This window comes from Planococcus citri, chromosome 2, assembly GCF_950023065.1.
Source record: "Planococcus citri chromosome 2, ihPlaCitr1.1, whole genome shotgun sequence".
In the NCBI taxonomy this organism is placed as follows: domain Eukaryota; kingdom Metazoa; phylum Arthropoda; class Insecta; order Hemiptera; family Pseudococcidae; genus Planococcus; species Planococcus citri.
The window spans coordinates 33,879,855-33,907,004 of NC_088678.1; the positions used below are offsets into that span (position 1 = coordinate 33,879,855).

Here is a 27,150-nt window from a genome sequence, read left to right on the forward strand (position 1 = left end):
TCACCAACCATCTCAGTTGTGATGTAAAAGTTTGCGTGGCTAATGAATACTTGAGGATTTTGGTGATGAAAATGGTGAGAGTTTGTATCTAGTGAATTTTATGATAAAAAGTTTGCGTGGCTAATGAATTAATACTTACTTGAGGATTTTGGTGATGAAAATGGTGAGAGTTTGTATCAAGTGAATTTTATGATAATTACCCAACAACCTTACCGTAAAAAAACGGTCATAATTATTACGCATTTATGAAATGTATTTATACAAATACATTGCTTGAAATCCCATGTACCTAATATCTATATCTATATAATTATGCATCAAAATAATCATCCCCAAAGATATTTTTGCCAAAAAAAAAATAATAATAATAAATAAAAAATAGAAATAAATTGGCGTACTTATAAAAAATGATGAAAATCATTAATGGCCGACGATTTGTTGTATCGTATAGGTGTGCCTATATCGAAGCTAATGGTAGCGGTGAAGTACTACAGAAAACCGCAAGAGGAAACGAAATGCTCGGACGTTAGCAACTTGTGGTCATCATGTTTATGTCGTTTGGAACTCCATATACCATGGTACCCGTGCGGCCTGAAATTCTGCAAAAGTTCCAACTTGTCGGCGGAAAGTTACCGATGTGGTATTAAAACCTGCCGAAGAGGTTTCAGGTTTTCGTATTTTGTTAAATATAAGCAGCTATGTTTATGGGACGAATGAACGGACCAATATGACGTCACCGACGTCAAAGGCTTTGATTTTTAAGCGACCATTTTACATTATACGTTTGTAATAATCAAAATTTTCAAATCAAAGTAACTCGTATTTACGAGCGACGTGTGTGAAATTTATATTCGCGTGTGATGAACGAGTTGCGAGTTTTAATATTGCATACAAGCGTGATTGTAGCTTTCATTTTTTGGTAGCTGAGGCGAACGATGCCGGCGACGTTTTGTTTTAATTATCGCTATAGCCGGGCTTGTTTTCTTTCTTTTTTTTCTTTTTTTTTTTTTGGTTATGTTTTTTGTTTATAACCGAATCGCTGAAATAAAATCCGGAGTGTAACATACGTAGCTTCCGATAATTATGGGGGTTTTATGCGATAGAATACGAGTATGTTATGGTTGAGATGAGCGATACGTGAATTACGTGTTTATGGAAGGCTATGTGTTGAAGAGGTTTCGTATCAATGGTGTACCGGGGTAAGTTGGGATTTTTAACCTCCCCTCCCCTCCCCTCCCCTCATCCCTTTCCCATTAAAAAAAAACACGTGAAAAATCCATTTTCAGTTTTCTTTGATCAGAAAGTTTTCAATTCGATTTTAAATTTCAATCTACGTGCACCAAAGTTTTTATTTGCGCAAGAATGTGATTAAAAAATGTGAAGTGCTGAAAAAACGAAATAATTATTAGAAAAATATGAAATTATTAAATCATGAGTGGTTACATTACAAATGTGTGAACGTGAAGAATTGAAGATTCTAAGGGAAATTTAATTAGTTTGGTATCTAGAACCCGTGTTGAAAGTTCTCGATATTCTGGAATATTCTTCATTTTTGATTTTCTCGAATGATCAGACGTGAGAAGGGAGGCTCCAATGTTTCCTTTGCCTTTTTTCCTCCGTATTATCTTCGATATGTTAGGTACCTCTGTACACCTTGTGCATGTTATAGACTGGTTTTTACGTTTTTCTACTTACCCCTTACCTCTCTTCGCCCTACCTCGTAATTTCATATTTTGCTGTATCCTTTGTACAAAATGAAAGTAAATTGTTCGGTGGTTTGTGTTGAAGTTCTCTGCAAGATGTACCTAATAGTTTTGAACTTCAGGTGACTAGAAATAATATTGAATGATTGGATATGTTCAAGTTTTGACGTTAAAATGCCAATTTCGATGACAGATGGTCATAAAGAAAAGCATTGGGCAAATTTTAATGATTGTTGGCTTAATTTGTCTGTCCTCGAGTGAAAGTGCAATAACCTTATACTACGTGAGACAAACATGTAGGTATGTATTGTGTGCAGGTCAAGTTCGTGATGGATGATTTTGTGATGGTGACAATTGTATTGACTGCTATCTCACCATTGTTTGGTTTCCTACGTAAAAGACCGTAAAAACGTTCGTTTTTCTGAAGATATACCTTAGGTCTCAAGTGCGCGAGTTCATTGCACGACGCAGGGATGATATTGTTTTCCTTGATGCCTTTGACCTACCTTTACCCTACTTTTCACGATTCACTTTGCGTTGATCATTAATCATCATTATAGTCCTACCTGCTACCAGCTATCTGCTATCTACTACCGCGGATGGCCAGTGATGAATGATTTTTTTCTCTTATCTCTTGTCGACAACATGCTCCACACAAAGTCTCGATAGAATTTCCAAGTTCATCCAATTAATTGTTTAGTGTTCTACTTCGACGCTTGCTTGTGTGAGAGATTCCCTCCAAAATACTGTCACGTGTCTGAACCCTTAAGGTTTGTAACCTTGTATGTACTTTTCTTCGAAATGCACTATTGTAGTGTGTGCTTCCACGTTGGGTATCAGAATAGGCAGAGACGTACTTGAGCGATATTTGTTTTTTAAACCAATTTTTTGAGATGAAATGTAGAGTTGATGTGGAAGAATAAATCTTCTATTCTATTCGAATCGTTTTGTTCAAGGACTGAATCTGAATTTAATTGTCATTTCAACAAGCTGTCGCTAAAGTCGTACTTTCCTCAGCAGCTTCGTGTTTGTGTCGAAGAAAAGATATTAAGTAGCCCTACATTTACTTGAGCTACTCTTGTGCCATATCAATAGCGCATGAATGATGAATAGGTAAATCTAGTTTGAAGAAGACGCTGACTTGATTTGTATGTATGAGTGAGTTGATTGGTATCGTACTGGAAGCGATGGATAGCTTAATTGTATTTGTGATTTGAGCTATTTGTGATTGCAGCTTATTTTAACGCTTGGAAAGTTGGCAAAAAGTTGTAATGTGAATGAAAAACGTATGAAATTCATCATGTACGTAAAGGTTGGTAGCAGAGAACGATCAGCTATCTACAGGGTGGTCGAAAAGTGAACAATAACCTGAAAGTTTGAATTTTTTGCCACCAATCAGAATAGAAATTACCGTTATCCAAATCGATCATTTTTTTTCAATTCAGAATGCATCTCATGAAATTGTGTTTTCAAATTTATTTTGTATTTTGAAAAAAATTGAAAATGAAAACAGCTAGAATGAAATTTCAGCGAGGGACAAGGTCGTCTAGTGCGATCGTATCGACTTTTCAAGATCATTAAAAGCAATTATTCACCATTGTTTTTTCATTTTCAAGTTCTGATTGAAAAAAAAATTTGAAAAACAGACAAAACAGAAAACATTTTGATCATCTGAACTGAAAAAAATAAAAAAATAACAATAAATCTTGAAAATGTCTGTTGACAGTTCTGTTAAGTTACAATTACTGTTACCCCTTCGATGTGGAATTTTTAAAATAATTTTTTTTTGGATCACTTTCAAAATACGAGACTTGAAAAAATTAGAATTTTTTAGCGAACCTGAAATGTGTTTTAAATGGTCAAATTGGTTAAAAGTGTGGATAAGTATTGAAATGATGTATGTACAAATAAAAAAATTGTGCTAAAATTCTTTTTTATAGTTTTGGAAAAGTTGTTAGAAATTTTCTAATTTAATCTTGGGTATAAAATGAACAAATTACTTACGTAAAATCTGATCTAATCACAGTAGAAAGCTACGTTTTTTTATGTTGATGATTGAAATAAGTTTTGGGTCTCGAAGGCGTGAGTGTACTATTTATTCTTTGAAGTTGACCAAGATTGCGTTTATTTTAATTTAAGACCAGTTCGGAGTCCTCAAATTTGGCTCATTTTACTGATAAATCGTTTATAGTTCTCATATTTTTTCTTTTCTTTTCATTGACTTGGATTCTAGCCTTTTAATGAGATGCATTCATTTTTTAAACCACGCACTCGTGGGAAAAATTCTCACCGAAGAGTTGCCAATTGTCCGTCGTCTCGACGCAGTCTTTTCTTTATTCACTCGTCATTTTCACCCTATCGTTGACTATTTTCTAAAGAGTGTCTGGTTCACTGTTGTATTGTCTCGACTGATAATGAATGTGCCTAGACCTACAGCGGCGTTTGAAGGTGCCTCTTTATAGTGCCAGGAATATTGTACGCACATTTGTATTATTTATATCAATATAATTCTACTACCGGATGAAGACAATTAATGATGGATAATGTCGAACCGCGAAGATTCGTTTATATGTACCTAGCTACCTACTTGAGAGACAAATGAATTTGCTTTGAGTTGGAAATTTTTCAAGCGACGAGTATTAAAAAAAAGCGCAACACGAGGCCCATAGGTAAAGGTAGTATACCTGTTGCTCGTCTGTTATAATTTTAGGTCGCGATAAAGGTTGAAAATTATTTCATATCGCATAATATGTACACGTATTGTTGTATGTGCTATACCCAGACGCTGAAAAAGTCTAATTCGATGAGGTGGTTTTGAAATCCACCCAAGATGAAGTTTTATTCGAGTGTAGTCAAAAAGAGGCGTGAAGTTGAGTAAGAGTAACAGAGAGAAATACGAGTAGACGGGCTTTTCTCGACGTATGCTTCGCCATGTTTGAAGTATAAACCCCACTATCGTTTGTAATTTGTAACAAAATTTATAACAGAAAACGCACCGAATACGAGTATACGAGTAATAATAAAGTTGTTTGAAATTATTCATGTGTGATGGGGGCGCGTGCCACGCTTCGCAATATAAGTTTAATTTTCTCGCGTCGGTTTTAATTATCGCCGAAGCCGGACTGAGATTGGGGTTTGAGGTTTTTGCAGACTTGTCTGATACGATGAAATTATCGTTTTAGAGTGTTCGATAATTAGTTTATATATAGCAGAATATTGTGGTCGAAGCCGAAATCGGCGACGATGGCCATGCATTTTTTTCCAAAGCGTACATTCGATAGACTGGTTTTATGTATTATCGTATATTTTTTTTCTATTTTATATCGTTTATATGTGAATTGTGTATATTAAACTTTTTTGTTTTGTTATTGATGTAGTTTTTTCTCCTAATGGGTGTCAGTTGATTCGAAGTTGGCGAATCGTTGATACCTAATAACAGCAGTGTTGCTGTAAAATTACAAATTTTTGAGAATTTTAAATACTTTTTTTCTTTTTTTGTTTTGGAAAACGCCCTTCTTTGAGTACCCCTGGCTCAGTCCCTGTACATGCTACCATTATATTTCATTTGATTGCAGTGTTTCTGAGATTCAGACGAATGAAGCTCAAAATTTTGTGAATTACCTGAAAGTGTCATTTACCTTTCATCTCTTAAATGAATGAATTCGCACTTTTAGAAAAATGAGCTTTTTAAGGTTTAAAATTCGTTTGAGAATATTTTTGATCGTGGGTAATTTTCTTGTATAATCACCCCTACGGATATACGAATGAAACTTCATTTTTGAAGGTGGTTCAATTTCCTTCTCCTGATTTGTATTTATTGGAGATAGCTCGACTCGTATGACCATTAAACTGTAATGAAAGTTTATGTTGGTAACATAAAAGAGTCCATTACATGCCCATTGAATCCAGGCGGAGTGGAATTTCAAAGTTTTGCCTCACCCCTTCAATTTCTAGTGAAAAAATGAACTGTTGAAGGGGTCACTATTCATAAGTAACCTTGTACCTAACTGTACTTTTGCGAAGAATTAATCTTACGCCCTATTAAAATGAGTCAGAATTTCGACAGGAAATGAGAAATTTTTATTGAGCATTTTTCAAGAATCTTGAGGCAAAAAAATGGGTCGTGATTTTTGGAACTTTTGAAAAAGGACATGCGGCCTATCTAATAGAATGGGTTAAAATTTCGGCAGAAAATACAAAATTCCCGTTGAAACTTTTTTTGAACACTTTTGAAGAATTTTGAGTTCAAAAGTGAGTCATGAGTTTTGGAATTTTTGAAAAAGTGCCTTGTAGACGATTAAAGTAGGTTGAAATTTTGTGAGAAATTCAATTCAAATATTTCAACGAAAACGTTTCATGAGCACTTTTTTAAAATTTTGAGCCCGAGATTGAGTTAATTTTCTGGGAAGTCATATGAAGAAATGCGCCATACGAGATGCCATCAAAACGAGTCACGTGTCAGAAACGTGGTAAGCAAAACTTAATTTATTGGCTTGGCTTCTTATAGAAATATTCTAAATCCAATTTGCTTTGTGTAGTATGCATTTGAAGTAATTCGTTGTGAATTGACAATTATTTTCAGCCATTAACGAGAAGCCGACGAACATAATTAGTCGAGTCTAATTTTTTTATTGCGATTTTTAAAATTTTCTCTCTACCTATATGTATTTTTGAAAATTTTTCAGTGTAAGTGCCTAATTATTTTTAGCTGAATTTTTGTTGAAAAATTATGGGTATTGCGGTATGTTCGGCTTTTGTTGTTTGTCTCCACGTTTTGGAAATGTTTCATTGATTTTTAATGAGATTTCGGGCTCGAAATTCTTTAAAATGCTCTGAGGTAACACCTTTTTTCCACAAAATCCCGAAAATCATGACCGAAGTTTGGCTTCAAAATTCTTCAAAAATAATCAAAAAACATTTTAGTTGAAATAGTATTTGGATTTCTCGCGAAATTTTAACCCATTTCGAATTGTAGCATAACACTTTCAAAAACCCCAAAAATCATGAATCAATTTTGGGCTAGAAATTCTTGAAATATTTTTTTTTTTTTTTTTTTTTTAAATATCAAATTGAGAGATTGCTTTAAGCTTTACTTACCAGTTCGTTGTATTTCGAATATTTGAAACATTATTTGCTTGAGAAATGAATTTGCTATAATAATATTATAAAGTGTAACAGTTTATTCTTATCTATACATACATGCATGTGTACTAAAAGTGTGTTATAATCTATTTCGTATTTACATAGTATTCAGTGCGACTTTAATCCTAATTCGCGTTCTAAATTTTCTCTGAGCCTAAATTTTTGTATCTTTCCGGACGCAGTACGGGGGAAATCTTCAACGAAGACGATATATTTCGGAATCTTGTACGATGCAAACTGTAACAAAAACAAAAGCGACGTCATGTCATTGTTGAGAGATATCGTTATATAATAGCTACATTCTTGTCTTTCCTAATTTTCTTTCGATCACCCTTATCTCGGCATCATGAATCATTGAAAGTGGTTTCCTGATGCCGAACTGGATATGCAAACTTCGACGCCTACAGTGTGTCATCTGCATTGCAGTAATTTTTCGTGCGAGAATTAGTCGAGCTTTCCTACATAGCATTGCTATATAGTTTTGTATTTTGGAACGATGGTGTTGAATTTATATACAGCATTAGGTACTACATGAAAACGTTTGCATCTTGGGATGGGATTTGAACTTTAGTACAGTCATTTTAAATTTTTTATTCGGACTAAATCCTACAAAAGGTTTTTTTGCGGGATACTGTAGTGGAAGGGGTCCTATTTAACATACTAAAAGTCCCACCCCGTACCCCGCGTGCGTCGCGTGCTAGAGCGTGAAAAGTGTCCCGCCGCGGCGTTTTTTGCGATTTTCTCGCGAGGGTTTGATTTTACGTCGAAAATGGCTTTATTTTTGTGTTCTACGTCAAATTTCCGATCTATTGATATATCAACTGCCCTTCTACCCCCAAGGGGGGTGGGACCAGAACCATTCAAATGAGAGGGGTTTTCTAAAAAAAACAAAAAAGCTATCGGCGCATATGGGGGATGAAATGGTCCCGGAGAGTGTTCGAGTTGATACCAGCATGGAAGGTGGGTACCATCGAGAAACTTCCGCGTGGAAAATTTCAGATCCACGCCCCCTCCCCTTTTTGGGGAGCCCCCCTTTTCTGAAATTTCAATAACACTTTTCTCAGCCCCATTTCGACCGATTTTGAAAATTTTTCAGTATGTTATGTATATCCTTAGTAAGTATCCCCACAAAAATTTTCAACCCCCTCCCCTCATATTTACCCCTCAAAATGGCGTTTTTTTATATTTTTTATGCCTATTAACAATCAATATTGCGAGGTAAAATTTTGGAAACACGTTTTTTGGATGTATTTTCGGCCCCCAAACATCATATACTGTTTTAGAAATTTTTGCTTTGGTGCGCCGTGGTGAAAAATTGGATGAATGTGTTTTAGGGGGGTAGGGGGTGAAATGGGAATTTTGAAAAAAATAACTATTAACGAGTAGGGTGTCGTTTTCATATGATTCGATACCGCTGAGAACGAATATGACTTCAGATTTTCTGCTACACTCACCTAGCCCCCTCCAGAGCCCCTCAGCCCCCCTCAATTTTCACTATTTTGGAAATAAAGTTATTTTGATGAAATTGGTGTCGTTTTCATATGATTCGATACCACCGAGCACGAATATGACTTCGAATTTTCTGCTACACTCTCCTAGCCCACTCCAGAGCCCCTCAGCCCCCTCAATTTTCATTATTTTGGAAATAAAGTCATTTTCATATTTTGATTATCTCGCGAAATATCGCGTTTTTCGACAAAGTTGTTATTCAAAAAATGTTCTCATATAATTTCCTATAAGAATGGTTCTTATCATGTTTTTGAAAAAAACGCAATTTAAACATCGAATCATATGAAAACGACACCAAAATAACTTTATTTCCAAAACAGTGAAAATTGAGGGGGCTGAGGGACTCTGTAGTGGGTTAGGAGAGTGTAGCAGAAAATTCGAAGTCATATTCGTGCTCGGTGGTATCGAATCATATGAAAACGACACAAATTTCATCAAAATAACTTTATTTTCAAAATAGTGAAAATTGAGGGGGGCTGGGGGGCTCTGGAGGGGGCTAGGTGAGCGTAGCAGAAAATCTGAAGTCATATTCGTTCTCAGCGGTATCGAATCATATGAAAACGATACCCTACTCGTTAATAGTTATTTTTTTCAAAATTCCCATTTCACCCCCTACCCCCCTAAAACACATTCATCTAATTTTTCACCCCGGCGCACCAAAGCAAAAATTTCTAAAACAGTATATGATGTTTGGGGGCCGAAAATACATCCAAAAAACGTGTTTCCAAAATTTTACCTCGCAATATTGATTGTTAATAGTAAAAAATATAAAAAAACGTCATTTTGAGGGGTAAATATGAGGGGAGGGGGTTGAAAATTTTTGTGGGGATACTTACTAAGGATATACATAACATACTGAAAAATTTTCAAAATCGGTCGAAATGGGGCTGAGAAAAGTGTTATTGAAATTACAGAAAAGGGGGGCTCCCCAAAAAGGGGAGGGGGCGTGGATCTGAAATTTTTCACGCGGAAGTTTCTCGATGGTACCCACCTTCCATGCTGGTATCAACTCGAACACTCTCCGGGACCATTTCATCCCCCATATGCGCCGATAGCTTTTTTGTTTTTTTTTAGAAAACCCCTCTCATTTGAATGGTTCTGGTCCCACCCCCCTTGGGGGTAGAAGGGCAGTTGATATATCAATAGATCGGAAATTTGACGTAGAACACAAAAATAAAGCCACTTTCGACGTAAAATCAAACCCTCGCGAGAAAATCGCAAAAAACGCCGCGGCGGGACACTTTTCACGCTCTAGCACGCGACGCACGCGGGGTACGGGGTGGGACTTTTAGTATGTTAAATAGGACCCCTTCCACTACAGTATCCCGCAAAAAAACCTTTTGTAGGATTTAGTCCGAATAAATCTTCCCATATCATCTAAAATTCCTGTACTACTTACGACTCCAGCGTGCGAAGCAGGAAGCATAAACCTGTATTAAATTTTGCAATTTCGCAAAGTATCTAATTGCAATACACGTTCGTTTTAATCGCTAGCAAACCTCGTATATATAAAAATTAATTAAAATTTGTATTCGATTACGAGTCAGCGGTGGAAAATTAATGTAAGTTTGTATTCTAGCCCGATGAGAATTTGTGTGGTATGATTTAATCTCGTGTACAAATGAAAAATTCACCCAATATTCGCGTTTTATACGCGTTATATACCCTCGTGTATTAAATATTGCGATGAGGGGTAAAAAAGTTGGAAATTAATTTATATCGTGAAAACATTTCATAAACACGAATACCTACATTTTCCCGGTTATCAAAAAAAAAAAAAAAAATGTAGACGGAAGTACGTATAAACTATAAAGTCTGACGCACGCATACAATAATCGAATACCATGTTTTAATGTATAAATTGTTGTACTCGTATCTTATACGTAAAAGATAAAAACCCTTCTCGATTGGTATTTTATTCGTTGACCTGCATGGCTAAATTTATAGCCGTTTTATTTCACTATGTACTGACACTACTGACAACTTTGAAATGGAATCGTTTTTCCTGTTTCCTTTTTGTACATTTACGATGATTCTCGAAATCGCGTTTTTGTAAGTGTGAAAAAAAAAGGAAAATCGATGTTGAAACACGATAATTACCTACGTCATTTACCCTAATTTTATTTTATTTTTTTTTTACCTTTTACGGAGCTAATAAACTTTCATTGGGGAGTAATTAACACGCTAGCGATTTCAGCTCGTGTTGAGTATCAATTATCAATAAAGTTGAAAGTATCGCCAATTTCCGTTCCAATTTTTTTTTCCTAACCCTTAGTTATAATTCATAACACGCGAATGAGATTTTCAACTGGGAGATATTACGGATTTATATAATTTACTATCGGTGTGTCGAGGTTTATGTTGGCGGTTTAATGTGTATAATGAACGTGACTCAGATTTCGTGGGTTTCGAATCGAGCGACGAGACTGCGACTGGGGGGATTTTTTGCGTTTTAATTTTCGCATCGATGCGGTTCGCGAGCGTTGTTTTTTTCATTTTGAAACGTGCGAGGCAGTTTGGTCGGATTTCCCAGTCAGAAAAGATGAGCTATTGGGATTTGTGTCGAATATTATTGTTAATTATTTGTTAAACACGGATATTGGGGATCGAATTCGGTCGAGAGCTTCGTTTAAAGTTGGAAGTTATCCGGATGAAATTTTAAACCCGTGGGCGTCCCTGAGAGAGAGATATGACACGAGTTCTTTAAGAGGAGATATTTTCGAAACAGTCGTATTTTTTCGATTCGATTTCTGCTTAACTTGTTTTGAAAAAATATCCTAGTTCTGAAAATGGAATTCGAGATTATGCTTCAATCCTGGCCTTACAGGTTCCGTGAATAAAAAGTAATCTTCATTTTCAATATAAATTTTGATTAATCACTGTCAATGCTCTACTGACTATTTGAAAATTGCAAGTCGCTACGTTAAGAGTGAATTTGTGTTTTGAAAATATTCTCCAAGGCAGTGATCAATTTTTTTTACCATTTTTGCCAGCTTCGAAAATAGAGAAACGTCTGATGATTCAAGAAATGAAATAATTTTTCTGGTATCGAGAAGGCAAATTCAGAGGTGGAATTTTTCCTCCTTACAATCGATAATGTGTTCTATTTTTTTTATTTTGTTGAACTGTTCTAATTTTATGCGAGTAGGGGGTGATTAGGGACAAATGAAAAAATGTAACAAACATTTTATCGCACTTCTGCCTGATTTACCAGTAAATGAATGAAGCGTTAGAAGCAATCGATTGGCGTTGATAAAGTTGCATAACCGGTTTGCCGCAAATACGACGCGACGACGACATCGAAACACTATAGTTGAATTGACTGGGTGGGGTGAGGTGCGACGCGTCAAAGTGTAATGCCGAACGAGATAGAAAAAAGCATTGAAATATTTATTTGCGATGATCTGTTGCCATCTTTCTTTAGAGGTTTTATTATATTTTAATTGTATTACAATTTTGCTATGCCTAAATTATGATTCAGCATGACAAGATCTAATCTTTTGTCACGGTTCTCGTTGTCGATTCCTTGGCGAATCTTTTAGTATAACGAAGAATTTGACAATTATCTTGATTAGTTGAAACTGTTGGAAAATTACGTATAAGAATTTAAATTCTGAAAAATCACTCCCTAGAAAATTCAAAAATAAAATTTTTCCCCTTCGGAAATATTGACCAAAATTTTTGAAAACTGTTTCAAGTAAATTTCTTACTCGTACTTGATAAGATTGTTTCTTGAATTTTTGACGATCTTTAAAAGGTGCAAATTTTCTGAACTTTTTTGGGAATGATTTTTTGGAATTAATATCCTAAAAATTTTCCAACTGATCAAGATGAAAATTTTATCATTAATAGAGTAGGCATACCCTGAATGAAGTGTTGGTATTTTTGATCCATCTGTAAAGCAGAGATTGAATTTTTTGTATTCTGATAAGAGTTCAAGATAGTTTTGTTTTACAGGGTGCGGCATCTTTAGGTTATCATTTTGGTAACACTGCTGTGGTCTCTTCCGCATGTCTGAGAAAAAAAATGAATACATGGTTGGAAAGAGGATAAAATGCCATTTTAAAAAAGTTCATTTGATTTTAAAAATTACATCTGCACAATGTTTACCAGTACCTTTTACAAAAGTTGTCGTTTTTCAACACTTTAAAACATTGTGCTTGATCCTTGAACAGAGGTGTGCGGTGGCCACATCTTGTTGAAAATAAGAAGTAGACAATATTTGTTTTCTATGAAGAGCAGATGGGGCCACAGTGCATTCGTTCAAGAATCAAGGACAATTCAACTTTTGGAGAAGATGTTTGGGAACTGAATCATCTCAAAAAACGGCTCCATTCCTTGGCCACTGAGGTCACCGGATCTCGCAATGCCTGTGGCTTTTTTCTATGGTGACATCTTAAAAAAAAAAGTATATTTAACCAAAGTTCATGATTTGGTAGATTTGAAGGAAAGAATCTGTGCTGAATATGCCGCAATTGACAAACCAATTTTGGAGAATGTTTTAAAGTGTTGAAAAACGACAACTTTTGTAAAAGGTACTGGTAAACATTGTGCAGATGTAATTTTTAAAATCAAATGAACTTTTTTAAAATGGCATTTTATCCTCTTTCCAACCATGTATTCATTTTTTTTCTCAGACACGCGGAAGAGACCACAGCAGTGTTACCAAAATGATAACCTAAAGATGCCGCACCCTGTATTACTAGTGGAGAGTGGCTATTTTTGGGTAGTTAATAAGTTGCGTATTGACTTGAGGAGACCTGAGGAGCCAAGGGGGATATAATATTGGTTTTTGGATGAGTGTTTTACGATTGATTTGAAGATCATTCAACATTGTGATGAAATTAGAAATGGGTCTTTCTATATGATCAAAATGTTGGAGGTTGGGTGGGTTAATTGAGTTTTGGAGTGGATGGGAAAGGTTGGTGGATGCATTTGAGATGAATTTGTTTGTTATGAGAGTTCTTCTAAAATCTGGGGCTAATTCTGCTGCTTCACAATGAATGCTATCTATTGGAGAGGAATAGAGGGCTCCTATACAGATCCTTAGGGCTGAATTTTGAATTGTTTTTAAGATATTAGAAGTTTTATTTGAGATATTTGCAAAACATAGGCTTCCATACTAAATTTTACTGCGAATTAGAGATTTATACAAGTGAAGTAGGAGTTTGCGAGATGGATTATACTTAGTATTTTTGATTATTTTCAACAGATCTGGCGTTTCATGAGATCTGATTTTACTTTTAGGAAATGAGGAGTCCAATTTAGTTTTCTATCAAAAGTTAAGCCAAGAAATTTAGTGGTGGTTTTGAATTCTAAAGAGTGTCTTTTGAAGTTGAGAATGAGATCTGGAGGAATCTTATTTTTTTTTATGAAAAGTATACAGTGGGTTTTTGACTCTGAGAAGGTTGGACCATTAGAATCTGCTCATGATTCAATTTTTTCAAGGGTTTCTTGGATTACTTGAAGAGCTAGTTGAATATTATTTGAACGAAAGGAAATGTTTATATCATCAGCAAAGATTCTCAGAGAAATGGGTCTAGAAACAACATTGGAAATGTCATCAATCAAAAGTATAAATAAAACTGTGCTAAGAACTGAACCTTGTGGGACTCTATTTTCAATTTCAAAAAATTCTGAGTACTCATGTGTTAACTCTCACTCTAAAAGTTCGGTTTGTTAAGAAATTATGAATAAAGTAGGCCAAATGTCCTCTAATTCCAATGGAATGTAATTTTTGGAGAATTTTATAACGCCCAGGCTTTAAGGAGGGGCTATACTGAATTTAACCGTAAACTTAAACTTAAACCTAGAAGTTAAACAAAGGCAAATTTTAGGTTAACGGACGTTAAATTCAGTATAAACCAAGCTAAAGTATAAGTTAAGGGAATAAGTATCCCCTTAAATTCAGTATAGCCCATCCTTTATCAAATGCCTTTTCAAGATCAAAAAAGACTGAAAGAACGCTTTCTTTATTCTGGAAGGCTGAACTAATTTTTTTTTGAAGACTAAAGAGGTGGTCTAGGGTAGATCTTTTCTTTCTGAAACTACTCTGATGAATGCTGATGTTAGCGCCTATTAATTTATTGAATTTCACGAAAAAATTTCGTATGATAACAGGTATAGGATTTATTTATTTTTACCCGTGGTATCTATTCATTTTTTTGACTCTTTTGTCAAAACTTGTTACTGTATTTATGTATACACTGTGATTGTGAGTTCGTTCTTTCTCAATCTATACGAGAAGAAAGAAAGGGGGAAATTCAAGTGTAATGTAAAATAACTAATTATCATTACCTTTCCTTCGCAAAATGCACGAACTTCTGCTTCGGTTAGTGAGGAATTCTCATTCCTCATGATGCTGGCTGCTACAACCTCTCCTAAACGTTCATCGGATACCGCATATACCTGCGTAACAAAAGGCATAAGGAAGGTAGAATAGGCTTTTTTCTCCTTTATTTTTCACCAGCGCAAGATTGTTTTTTCGGTTTTGTGTTGTATGTGAAAAATCATCAAAAATACGAATACGACAGGATGATTTATCGTATTCGTATATTTCGTATGTTTGTATTATATAAATCGTATATTGTACCAACGAATAACCGTATTCGAACGAATATGTACCTATTCGCTCCGGTAGCAGCAAAGTGTAAAATTTTTCATTTTATTTGTCGATAACACGAATAATAAAATTTTCGTTACGATCTAGTTTCGTTTGCGGTATAATTTTGAAAACAATGGCATCACGTTTTGTAAAGTACATTTCCATTTTGTCGATAAATTGAATGTCGTCGTATACGTATTACAGATGAATTTTTCGTTCGAATAAATTTCAACGTGCGTGCCCCAAACTTACCTGAACGTTGGAAACTTGAGGATGAGTTATGATGACGTTTTCGATTTCACTCGGTTCTATATTTTCACCTCCTCTGATTATAGTGTCTTTTATACGTCCTACAACTTGACCGTATCCATTATCGAGTAAAACGAATCTGTCCCTGTACGAATAAGGTTAAAATATATAAGGTTTCATTCGAAGGCGATGGTGTTTTTTTTCACACGTAGTAGGCTATACTAATTGTAGATGGTAGACACAGACACCGAGTAATTGCTAATGTACTCGGGTGTGTAGGTACTATAGCTATATAATAAACAAAGGCGCCTGGCCCGACTGTAGGCTATTAATGAATATAAACGCATACCCGCTTCGTATCCATCCTTCTTCTAAAAAGGCTTTTTCATTTGCTTGCGGATCATTGTAATATCCTTTCATTACGTTGTATCCTTTAAAACATACCTCGCCCGGTGTGCCAAATGGTACTATTCGGCCATTATCATCGATTACTTTAACCTAAAATGTAGCATTTGAGAAATTTTCAGCGCCATAATTAAACTAATTGCGTATTCTTTAAAATTACCATAGTTACGCTGTACGATTTTTTCGTATATGTGGGTTAGGATGGTTTTTACGTATTTTTATGCCTTTTTTTTTCACAAGACTCGAGTTTGAAGGATTTTTTTTGGGAAAAAAATTTTAATTTTTAATCAACTTTTGGAAAGTATACTCGACTTGGGATTATTTATTTGAACGTATATTATGTACGAATACTCGACGAGGTATACCTCCTTACTTATATAAAGTTTACCGAGTATATTTAAGAACTTGGTGAATTGGTTTTTTTCTTCTTTAACTTTCGAATGAAAAATTTATCGAAACCGAGGAATTCCGTTCTATAGCTAAGATAACGAAAAAAAAAAAATCCAAAAGCTCGATAGTTTTTCATTCTATGTACATCAAGAAGTGTACGTTGTCTAGCTCGAAAAGGTGACATTTTTTTATAATTTATTACGAAATAGCTGAAAATATGTAGGTACTCGTAATAATGAAATTACGTACGTACCTCGGAATGATCGAGCACATTTCCAATGGTAGACGTCACTAAATACTCGGAATCAGTAGGCGAGGAGAAGAACGCTATAGGACTGACTTCAGTCATACCGTAACCAGACTGAAATGAAAATTAAATTAGTGCAGGAGAAAGCAGGAATGTTGGAGTTTAGCGGTTGCCTTATCGAGTTAACGTCTCCTTATTTTATTTACAACAACGTACTTACGTAAATTCGCTTAAAATTGAATATTTTTTTCATTTTCCTGAATAACTCCGGAGGGCATATAGCTCCCGCTGTGACGGCGACCTCGAGGGATGATAATTTCGAAAATACAGCCGGATCTGTGATAGCCATTTTGTTTACGATGGTTATTAAATCTATGTACATGGTTGGTGTGCCGTATAAAACGGTGCATCTGCGAATACGAGTAAATTCGTTACAACGAGTTTATGATTGCGTGGTGGTGGAGAACGTGGCTACGAAAGGCTAATGATATAATTATTTTTAGTTTTATCGCGCACCTCGAGATTGAAATTTACTATAAGCTAATGCCCAGAGCGATGTGCTTTGTATAATGATTTTTGATTTAATATCGTTAAATCTAACAAGGGAACCGCGATTTTTGGAAAGCCCCAAACTAAATTTTCAGCCCCCCAAGTTAATTTTTCGATTTTTGGCGAATTTTTGAAAATTCAAAATTGACTGTTTTTGGCAATTTATGCTTTTTTTAAAAAAGTATGTACCTGATCAATAAAAATGGTCAAAATAAGCCCCAAAACTAATATTAATTAGGTACCCAAATACAAATTTCACCATTTCCAGCCATTCTGGAGTCTCCAGCGCGATTTTTCAATTTCTCCAGAATTTTGAATTTGCTTCAGAAGGCGTGAATATGAAGTTGGGCAGCTAAAAATCGAGTTGTATATTACATTCGACCTGTTTAACGAGTTTATCTACATTTGAGCCGATTTTGGGAGTGACACCTCAAGAGTGATTTTTTGACCAGCTTTTTTCAAAGTTAAAAAATCCAAAAAATCAAAAGATAACCGTTTGTGTGGAAATTTTCAGAATTCACGCGAATCGCTGTATTTTGTCCGAAACTAACCCCCCAAATCCAAATTTCACAATTTCCAGCCATTCTGGAGCCTCCAGCGCGATATTTCAATTTCTCCAGAATTTTGAATTTGCTCCAGAAGGGGTGAATATGCAGTTAGGCAGCTAAAAATAGAGTTGTGTATTATACTCGGCCTGTTGAACGAGTTTATCTACATTTGAGCCGATTTTGGGATTGACACCTCAAGAGTGATTTTTTGACTAGCTTTTTTCAAAGTTAAAAAATCTAAAAAATCAAAAGATAACCGTTTGTGAGGAAATTGTTGAAATTTGGGCAAATCGCTGTATTTCTTCAAGAACTAACCCCCGGAACGCAAATTCTACTATTTCCAGCCGTTTTGGAGCGAGAGTGGACACCTCAAAAAACCACTCTTGAGGTGTCACTCTCAAAATCGGCTCATTCAAAAATCGAAAAATGAACTTGGGCAGCTGAAAATTTGGTTTTGGGGGTTTTAGACTATTTAAATCGGAATGTGACACCTCAAGAGGTTCTTTTGTAAGTCTTTATCAGGTTTTTGCCAAAATTGCAGAAAATACCAGTTTTTTTTTTTAGTCCAACTTCCCAAGGAGTCTCGTTCTTTGCCAAAATTGCAAAAAAATCACATTTTTTGAATTAAAATTACAGAAAAAATCTGCTTATTGTCAAAACCATCAAAATTATTTTTTTAAAATCAAACTTGGGCAAAAAGTCTTGTTTTTTGCAAAAATTGCAAAAAAAAAGTAGAAACTTATTTTTTTTGGTCAAAATTACAAAAATTTCGCCGTCTCTAAAATCTGTAGAAAAGACCCATGTCTTGTAACAGTAGCCAAAAAGTGTTTTTTTGGTCAAAATTGCCCCCCAAAAAAACTAAATTTTGAGTTACTGTAATTGTTTTTATACTCATATACATTACATAATCCTAATTAATCCATGTTTGTAGGTCAGGTTTTGAATATCTTGGAAGACATGAATTTTCTATACAAAAATTTCAAATGCTCAATAATTTTTCCTCTCTTTTAATACTGCTGAAAAATGTAATTTTCATTTCTTCTTCTAAAAAAAAGGTCAAGAGTAATAAATTAGACAACTTGTTGATGCTGAATTTTATTTGGTCCTTTTGTTTTGAAATGGTACAAATCCAAGAATGCGCTTACAAGTTTCCGAATGGGATTAGAACCAAATTCGTTGAACTTTAATTTTTTTTTCTGAAGGAAATGACTTGATTTGAATTTCCAAAAAAACATCAAAAATCAAAATACGAAGTTCGGTGCTTGAAAATGTTTTTGAAAAAAGTGTCAAATTGTAAAACACATGATGAATTTTATTAATGATCGATGATCATTATAGTGTTTGGCTTAGGACTGTATTGTGCGTTTTCTTGTCGTTTCTCATTATATTATTGCTGATTCAATTTTTTTTTGTTGCTTGAAAATTGTTATCTCGATGATATATATTTTGAAATAAGTACGTACTTTTCTTCTATAACTGCTTCTAAGGATTTGGTCGGACTGAATTTTGGAGACGGCAGTACTAGAGTGGCACCATAATTTGCAGCCACGAATATACCTAGCACGGTACCAAAAGTGTGAAAGAATGGTACTTGGAGGCAAATTTTGTGATGCTGAAAAAAGAAAATGATGGAATTGAGTGTAGTTATTGGTATTAGTACATAGAAATCACTGAAAATAAATATCAATTCTATACATGGCAACGTTAAATAATAATTTACTATTCCAATGGCAAACTAACTATAGAATAACTGAATTAATTAAAAGGTTATCTATTGATATACGAGGATAGGAAAAACGTAGATAATGCGGGGAATACGTAGTATGTATATCTGTCTACTGCAAAGGCGATATGCGAAATTTCCGAATAAAGCAAAATATCCTCTTGTGGTATTTTACGTATACGAATTTCATCGAATATACTATAGTGTTCATTTTTGCATAATAAAAGTTCAACTAAGCGCGGCTGTTAACAATGATGAAAAAAAATAGCCTATTTGAAATTAATGGCGTAGAAAATAATATTTGAGGGAACGCGCGACGACAGAGGTTTCTTTTCAAATGGCTATTGGACGAGCACGAGCGTAATATTTTAAAAGAAAAATGTTGCTATATTTCGTTTATAATTGCCTTTGGATGATGACGCATTTATCAAGAGATAAACGTCAGCCGGATTTTTCAACTAGAAGATGCGTTCCGTGTAGCTATGATTAATTTCGCAGCGTTTCTCCCTTTTATTGTACTGTTCAGCTTTCTGAAATTATTTCCGCCGAGTAGAATTTCTCTTTGTCTAAGGCGTTGTGAAACCTCGAATTGTTGAAAAATAATAATTCGTCCGAAGTGTGCTCGACGAGAGCAAGTATGTTAACAGGTTAGCATAAGAGTGAGCTTTCCTCGTGTTGCTCGTTATCTTTCTCCAGTCTAGTGTATGAGTATAAGAGTCTATAGGTCAATGTTTTTTCATCGTTCGTAACCACGAATGACATTTCTTTTGTTGTCGACGAATTTTTTTTTTTCACTAGGTATATAAGGAAAGAAAGCCTTATTCTACAACTTGCGCTATATACGAACTCGAGATTAATGATTCATCAAAACGAATTGTTTACTTAAATTTGACAACGAATTTTTACTCTCGAGATTCATTTAAAGAATTCCGCGTCGATGTTCGTCTTTCTATTGTTGTATTTGGCGGGCTAATTAGCTCGTGAATTGGAAAATTGTTTGAAATTTCGCGACGACGACGTACTTTTTTCCTCTCTCAATCATAGCGGTAAAACCGAGTCTTTTGGCGTCTCGGTTGTGTTCGCTCCGGCGTCGTAGAAAATGATGTCAGTGGTTGGTATTTTTTTTTTTTGAATGTTTCGGATGAGTGAGTTTTGAAATTGGTGCAAAAAAAAGAAGCGAAGAAGAATTGTGGCTCCTTGTTTTTGCAGCCACAATCTGCGGTAGTCAGGCTGGGTTTTAAAGGCGGCGTGAAAAAAGAGAGAACTGCGACTCCTGTTTTAGCAAACACAATCGCGGTCTAAAGAATGAACATTTTATAAAGACGAATGTTGAAATTGGCGCGAAAAGAAGGATTGCGTTTCCTTCTGTTTTAATAACTAAAGGTATCGTGTTTTGAATGCATTCCATGTAGGTATAGAAGAAGGCGAAATTTTCAAATATTTTAGTCTTGAATATGTAGAGAGGTACTCCGCCATCTCCTACCAGGCTCCTCCTTTCTGAGAGATGATTATTTTCAAGTCAACATCTTATATAACGAACATTTTATAGCAACCTTGCTTTAAAAAAAGTAATGGCTGATTAACAAAATGGCGGCCATCGTCATTGTGATTCACAGGTCAGTCGAAATCACACATTTCGCTTTCCAAGTAGAAAATTGAATACAATAATTAAATAATACATTTGCAGAATTTTGAATCGCCGTTTCACCCGTCACAGCTTTCTTATTAGACTGATTTTTTTGAAAAGGATATACCTAACTGATTAAGATAGGTAGTCAAATCGGCCCTTGATGGTTTTTCAAACAAAACGGAGCCCAAAAGGTCGACGAGGATGAGAAAAAAATATGTTGACTTGAATTTTGGACTCCTAGCGCAATTATTTTTGAAAAAGGAGAGGGAGTAAAATGTAGCTTTTATAACAAATTTTTCGATTTTTCACTAAATTAGGATGAAAAATTCATGTTTTAATATCATGAGCTTTTTTTCAAAAAAAAAAAAAAAAAATCTTCAATTCTATAAAAAAAAATTGATGAAAAACAAAAAATAACGTTTACGAATGAAATTTATGGATATACCAAAGCTTGATCCTATATTGAAAAATAAAATTGTAAAAAGGGTATTTGAACAACTTACTCGTCAAATTGTTCGAAATATCGGTAGGCTACGTGTACGTGTCAATAAAAAGGTCCAAATCGCACTCGATATATGTTTCACGTCGGTTTTGTATAAAATGTAGGAAAGAAGGCAGAAAAAAGAACTCTGGCCTGAACTACTTTACTCATTTGGCCCATTTCCAAATGTTCATTAATCAAGAATTTTTCTCTTCAGTCCAGCCATATATTTTTTTTTCGCTGCGTTTATATAGTATATCGCACGTTTAACTGGATATTTACACAACCCCGAGAACTTATTTTATACCAATTCTTTCCCAAACCCTACTGAAAAATTACAGAGGTTTTCGCTTCGTGTGCGTGAAACACCAAGGCACAAATCATCCACTTTCACCCACTCCTATAGCATTTATTTCTGTTTAATCGTACGTACTACATACGTCTACCTATATCTACTCTACTCAGGCTCGTGAAGATCAACGTTTATCGTTGAAAAATCATTTTTCTAAAATTTCATCTATTTATTCATTTCTGAAGAATTGCTTCTGTGTGATTTGCAATTGTGACGATTTAGTGTATCTATAAATTTTCATCTTTTTGTGTTTATTGTCTGCTGTGCTAAACAATTGAAGAGGAGTATAATGCAGATAGGTAACCGTTTTCGTGTATAGAACTCGTGTGTTGAGTAAAGGTATAGGTATTATCAATAAATCGAGCATAGCATACGTTGAATTTACTCGAATGAATTATGCTCGTTGCTATATCTGAATGGCTTGGTTTCTGCGTCTATGTACGAGTACAATTTATCTGTCGTGTGCAGAAACTGCTCTATAAAGATGCTTGCATATTTAGCAAATTGATAAGGTTTATTTGAAGGTGTGGTTATTATAGGTGCCACAAGATTTGTTCAATTATCTCTATAGTTTTGTTACCGAATTTACTGCGGTGAAGGGTTCTCAGAGGGGTAAATTATTTTGACAAACTACATTGTTATGTATTTGATAATAAGTTGACTGAATTTCATCGCGTCTTTAAACATGAAAAATCTTTTTGGAATCTACTATTCTGGGCATTTTTTATTTCAAACATAAAATGCATTGATGAGTTAGGCTCGATTTTGAAGGGAGGAGGCTTTTTACATATGCATTTCACATGATATGGCAGCTACCAAATTGATCGAAGATGTATCATAATTGAAACAAAAAAGCTTCAGTAACTAATTTTTCTTACTTTCAAGTCTATTTTTCGGTTATTAAAAATTGTTTCAGAACTTGAAGGAAAAAATTTGAGAATATTAAATATGTATTTAGTTTTACGCGTATAGCTCAAGATCTTTTAATTGCGTGATTCGAGCAAACAAGAAGGTAATTTTTTTGGGAAAAAATCAATAATTTCAAGGGCTAGAAATAAATTTTACATTGTTAGGTAAAGCGTTTTTTAACATCGATGGTCTCGTGCATAAAGGCGGGTTCGTGACTAAATCGCAACTTCTTATCAGATCATTTTGAAAGTATTTAAATCTATGTATCCTTATAAATTATGATCTCGTTCTGATTGGCAGTTGGCAGTTGGCACCGCCATGTTTGGATTTTCAATACTCAGTTATCGTAGAAATTTTTTTCTTTGTTTAAGAATAAAAAATAGGTATGCACTCATTTTCTAGAGGTGTTGTCGAGTTCTCAGTTATAGGTCCTATAATGAAATAAAGTTGAAAATGAAAAAAATTGAAATATTATTTGTATGTATGTTCATTAAATTTTTTCTTGAGGGAAAGTGGCTCTGAAAAAAAGTATGTAATTGATTTTTAACCGGGAAAATTTAAGGAATTGATTTTCTATACTTTTTTTTTTGAAAAATAAAGGCGATTCCTTACTTATTTTTCTGACAGGTATGAGTTGATTCGGTCATTTTTTAAATCTCAAAACGAATTACATAGTTGATGCCACGAAACATGTTAATAAATAGATTCACAACATACAAGAGTGGAATACTTTAGACTTGTGTCTTGAAAGTTTTTATCAATGCTTACTTGATGAATTATGTGTTTTTTAGCACTTAAGGGTAAAGTGGCATTTAATTTTGCCCAAGATTGATACATTTCAAACCTTATCAAGGTTATATTACTGGTAGTTGACGACTGACATCTCAACTTGTTTTCGTTGCTCACAACGAATCAGTTTAGACTTCGGGTATCTTTCTATGATATCAATAACGTTGCTCAAAGTTCGAATTCGTACGTATTTACTTTCAAGTAGGTAAGTAGAAGTACGTTTGACAACACATTACTGTCGCTTTAGGTAAAGTTCTTACTACAGATCATGGAATTTCGTGCATCAACTAATGAATTACTGATGGAAATCAACTCATACCTGCCCATGAAAAGCAATATTATACCTAGAAGTGATTCATCTACGGCCAAAAAAAAGAGAAATTCTTCACATTGGTTAAAATTCTTAAAAAGAAAAAAAAAGAAACTGGGAATATACTTATAGAAAGATTTTTGAGTTTAGTTAAGATTTTAGTCTTCATGGTGAAAATTTCGAAAATTCAACTCCTTGTAATTATTTACTGGATAGAAAGCTAAAAACGATTCTGAGTCATTTCCTGTTGAGAAAAAATTTGTGGATCTGCAATACCTACTTTCCAGAAAATTACTATGATAATTTTCAATTTTATTTTTGTTTTTTAAATACCTATTGAGACTCGGTGACACCAATGATTTACCAAACTAGAAATTATTTCCGATAATAGTATTATTTTTTTTTTAAATGAAAAATATTGTTAAAAAAAACATCTTGGGTATTGCAACGTTGAAAAAATGTTCATTTTTATGCCTGAAGTGATAAATTTGATAAAAATTTCTAAGTTATAAATATCGGAGCATGTCACTTGACTCATACATTCATCTGTAGAGCATCATAAACATTGAAAAAAAAAATAATAAAATGAAATTCTTCCAATTTGATGGTTTCTAAAGTTTTTGTTTTGAACATTTTTCTAGCTCCCATGCTAAGAGTTGGTTACTTCCTCTTTCCAAATTCGCTTGTTATCTTTTCTTTTCTTTTTTTTAAAAAAAATTAAATTGGTAAGTTAGGTACCTACTTAATTTAAAATAATCAGGTACTTGAATAAATAAATCATTCATTAGTCAAGTGAACAAAAATTGCCATAAATTCAGGGTTCCAACAATCCTAATTTTGCAACAAATTTCGTTATCTCTCAAAAATTAGTTTCAAAGCACTCGTGCGTAGTAATTTCTTTTTCGATTAAGTACGTGAAATGAGAAAATCAATTGACTGTTGACTATGTGGTATAGGATTAAATAATTTTAATAAGGAATCATTTTTTGGGGAAAGCTTGGCGTGTCCAAATAGGTAGGTAAGGAGTTAGACTGGTATAACTAAATAGGATAAGTGGGTAATTCTACAGGAAAGTAACATAAAGGAACCTGCCTATACTCCAGATAATTAAAATGTCTAAACAAGAGAGTAATTTATTTCCTATCATCGAAAAAGGTTAGATAAAGGGACTATATACAAATAGGTAAATACCTATCAAAGTTCCAAAAGCATAAGGTGAGATCGTAACCTCTTTTAGGTGATAAGTATTTATTCGATTATAAAATATTATTCATAGGAATAATTACGATGTTAGACACATTATAAATTTGAATCGTTTACTCGATTATCTAAATTTCTAAGAGCTAATAAAATATCATACCTGATATATCTAATTATTAGTTTCTAAACCTGACATTACCTTGACAATTTTGATTTAATAAACTAAGACGGAGTCAATTTCCATGACTATATAGTAGCCCTATCTAAGAAGAATTTTCCCTAAATTCACACCATTATCTAGGCGTGTGCCTAAGCACCGCCATTACTGGCTTATGTGACACAGGTCTACTCTTCCATAATTAAAACCGATTCAATCGAATTAAAACACGAAATCATTATCGAAAATTCAAACAAATTTAACACTCGAAACTAATTCATTTTATTCTTACTCGAAACATTATTAAAAAAATAAAAACATGAAAAGAAATAGCATTAATTATAACGCGATCGCGTAACACCTCAAAACGTACGTACTAATCCACATTCGAATTCTTAATGATACCTACTACCTTAGGTAGGACTTACCTAACGTCCATAAGTTCAACTTTTCCCCACTCTCATCACTTAAGCCCAGAATCATTGAACAATATGTAGATAGGTTAATCTACCCAAATAAATTCAGGCAAATTAACATGACCTATGCTACAACTATTTTCTGCATCTTTGATCCTCTCGACAGTACAGTTGGGCACATTGAATAGATTTCAATACTGAATACATCATTCTCGATAGGAGTTTTAAGACATGTCATTTAAGAAGAAGAGGAATTTTGGCCAGATTTTTTTTTTGGTAGTCATTAGAAATCTTGAAAATAATTATTAATCAAAGCAAAAATATATGAAAAAAAAAATAAAAGAAATCACATTTTTTTGGTGGTCATTATAAAACTTGAAAATAAATAATCAAACCAAAAATATATGAAAAAAAATAATAAAAAAATTGAGTCTGCAGTCGATGACCAAGATCTTGAATCATCCGTATCATTCGGAAATAGCTCTTTGTAAGATAAAGTTTTGAACTGTCACTATTCCGTTTCAATGCCATTTTTTGATAATATGCCATTTGGAATCAAAACCCAAGGAAGATCTTTAATAGAGATTGCTTAGGACTAAAATAGCGTAGTTTTGTCAGTGGTAGAGAGATTAGCGGGTATGCGATTCAATTGATCTTTACATGATCGCAACAAGAAACCAATTCACCTTTTTTTTGACAATTGTTGAATTGACTGATCAGATGAAACGCCGTGGTTCGTGACACTGGCGACGCCAGCCTGTGTGCCCAGTGTGCACGGGCACACCTGTTCATTTTCCAAAAAGAAAATAAAGGTACTTTTACTTGACTTTTACAAATTATTAATAAAATTCCTAACTAATTTTTTGTTAAACCAAAAGTTATTTTTGAAAAATTTTAAGTTCATTTCTTGATGCATCAACATAATTTTTCTTACTTCAATTTTTAAAACATTGTTGGGTCCGAATAAGAATTTTGGAAGGAAGGGGGGACAAATTTTACAACTTGGCTTTATAATTTTGAAAATTGACACACCTGTTCAGATTGTCTGGCGTCGCCACTGGTTCGTGACTTCGAACTCTTAAAACCCAATACTAAATTCAACATTCGTTCAGAGACGATAGAGAATAATTTGATGACCCCCCCCCCCTTCCCTCCCACAAATGAAAAAAATCTCAAGCCTCCAAAAATACAATAAATCGCTAACAGTGTTTTCTGGGCGCTTTTCACGATTTGAAATCACCAATGCGATAAATAGCAAAATCAGGAGAAGCTGAATTTCGATAGGTTCCCCAGAATTTTTGAAAAATGCTACTCTCTAAATTTGAAGCAGTAAAATTTCACATTTTGCGTTTTAAAAACAGTAGTTTTTGACTGCAAAACAGTATGAAATCTACTGAATTGTTCAGTCAAAATGATTTTTTACTGACCAATTCAGTAGATTCTTCACTGTTTCAAAAGAGAGTACTAACTTTGAAGTTGAACCTTTTGTTTCCTATTCCGTACTTATAGGTTCATCTTATGCTTTCGTAAATTCAAATTGAAAAGAATCAATTAGTTCAATAGTCGGAATAAACATGTTAGTCTACATACGGCGAAAAACCATAAATAATTCTCGGCGTTATGTGTAAACTGTGGAGGTGTAGGTGTAAAAACATAAAAACATAACAATGATAAATGAAAACAAGTGAACGTTAACGCATGATGACACATCTGATAAATGTTTAAAGCGCTAATGTTGAATTGTAGCGTTGCGACGGCGGAGCATTTTGCATTAGCAAAGCTGTCAGTTTTTGTGAAAAATCCCCTCGCTCGTAATACGCCTTAGGAATCGTATAGA

General features: G+C 34.2%; 2 protein-coding genes across 3 annotated transcripts in view; one reads left to right on the top strand and one right to left on the bottom strand.

The window, feature by feature from the left end:
- Positions 1–27,150, top strand: part of oaf (out at first) — a 192,064-nt gene that overhangs the window by 30,263 nt on the left and 134,651 nt on the right. Inside the window, exon 5 of one of the 2 annotated variants that reach the window (XM_065349786.1) lies at positions 452–5,071. The exons of the other annotated variant lie outside the window; for it this stretch is intronic. Coding sequence (XP_065205858.1) covers positions 452–717 — 266 coding nt within the window. The 3' untranslated portion in view covers positions 718–5,071. Of the gene's footprint in view, positions 1–451; positions 5,072–27,150 lie in introns of those variants that run through there. 2 annotated transcript variants of the gene reach the window in all.
- The window catches only part of LOC135835519 (medium-chain acyl-CoA ligase ACSF2, mitochondrial-like), a 55,306-nt gene continuing 35,019 nt past the window's right edge, over positions 6,864–27,150 (bottom strand). The window contains exons 8-14 of the mRNA XM_065349785.1: positions 18,810–18,958; positions 16,470–16,659; positions 16,256–16,363; positions 15,557–15,705; positions 15,211–15,352; positions 14,652–14,762; positions 6,864–7,082 (exon numbers count right to left, since the gene is read on the bottom strand). Coding sequence (XP_065205857.1) covers positions 6,954–7,082; positions 14,652–14,762; positions 15,211–15,352; positions 15,557–15,705; positions 16,256–16,363; positions 16,470–16,659; positions 18,810–18,958 — 978 coding nt within the window. The 3' untranslated portion in view covers positions 6,864–6,953. The remainder of the gene's footprint in view (positions 7,083–14,651; positions 14,763–15,210; positions 15,353–15,556; positions 15,706–16,255; positions 16,364–16,469; positions 16,660–18,809; positions 18,959–27,150) is intronic.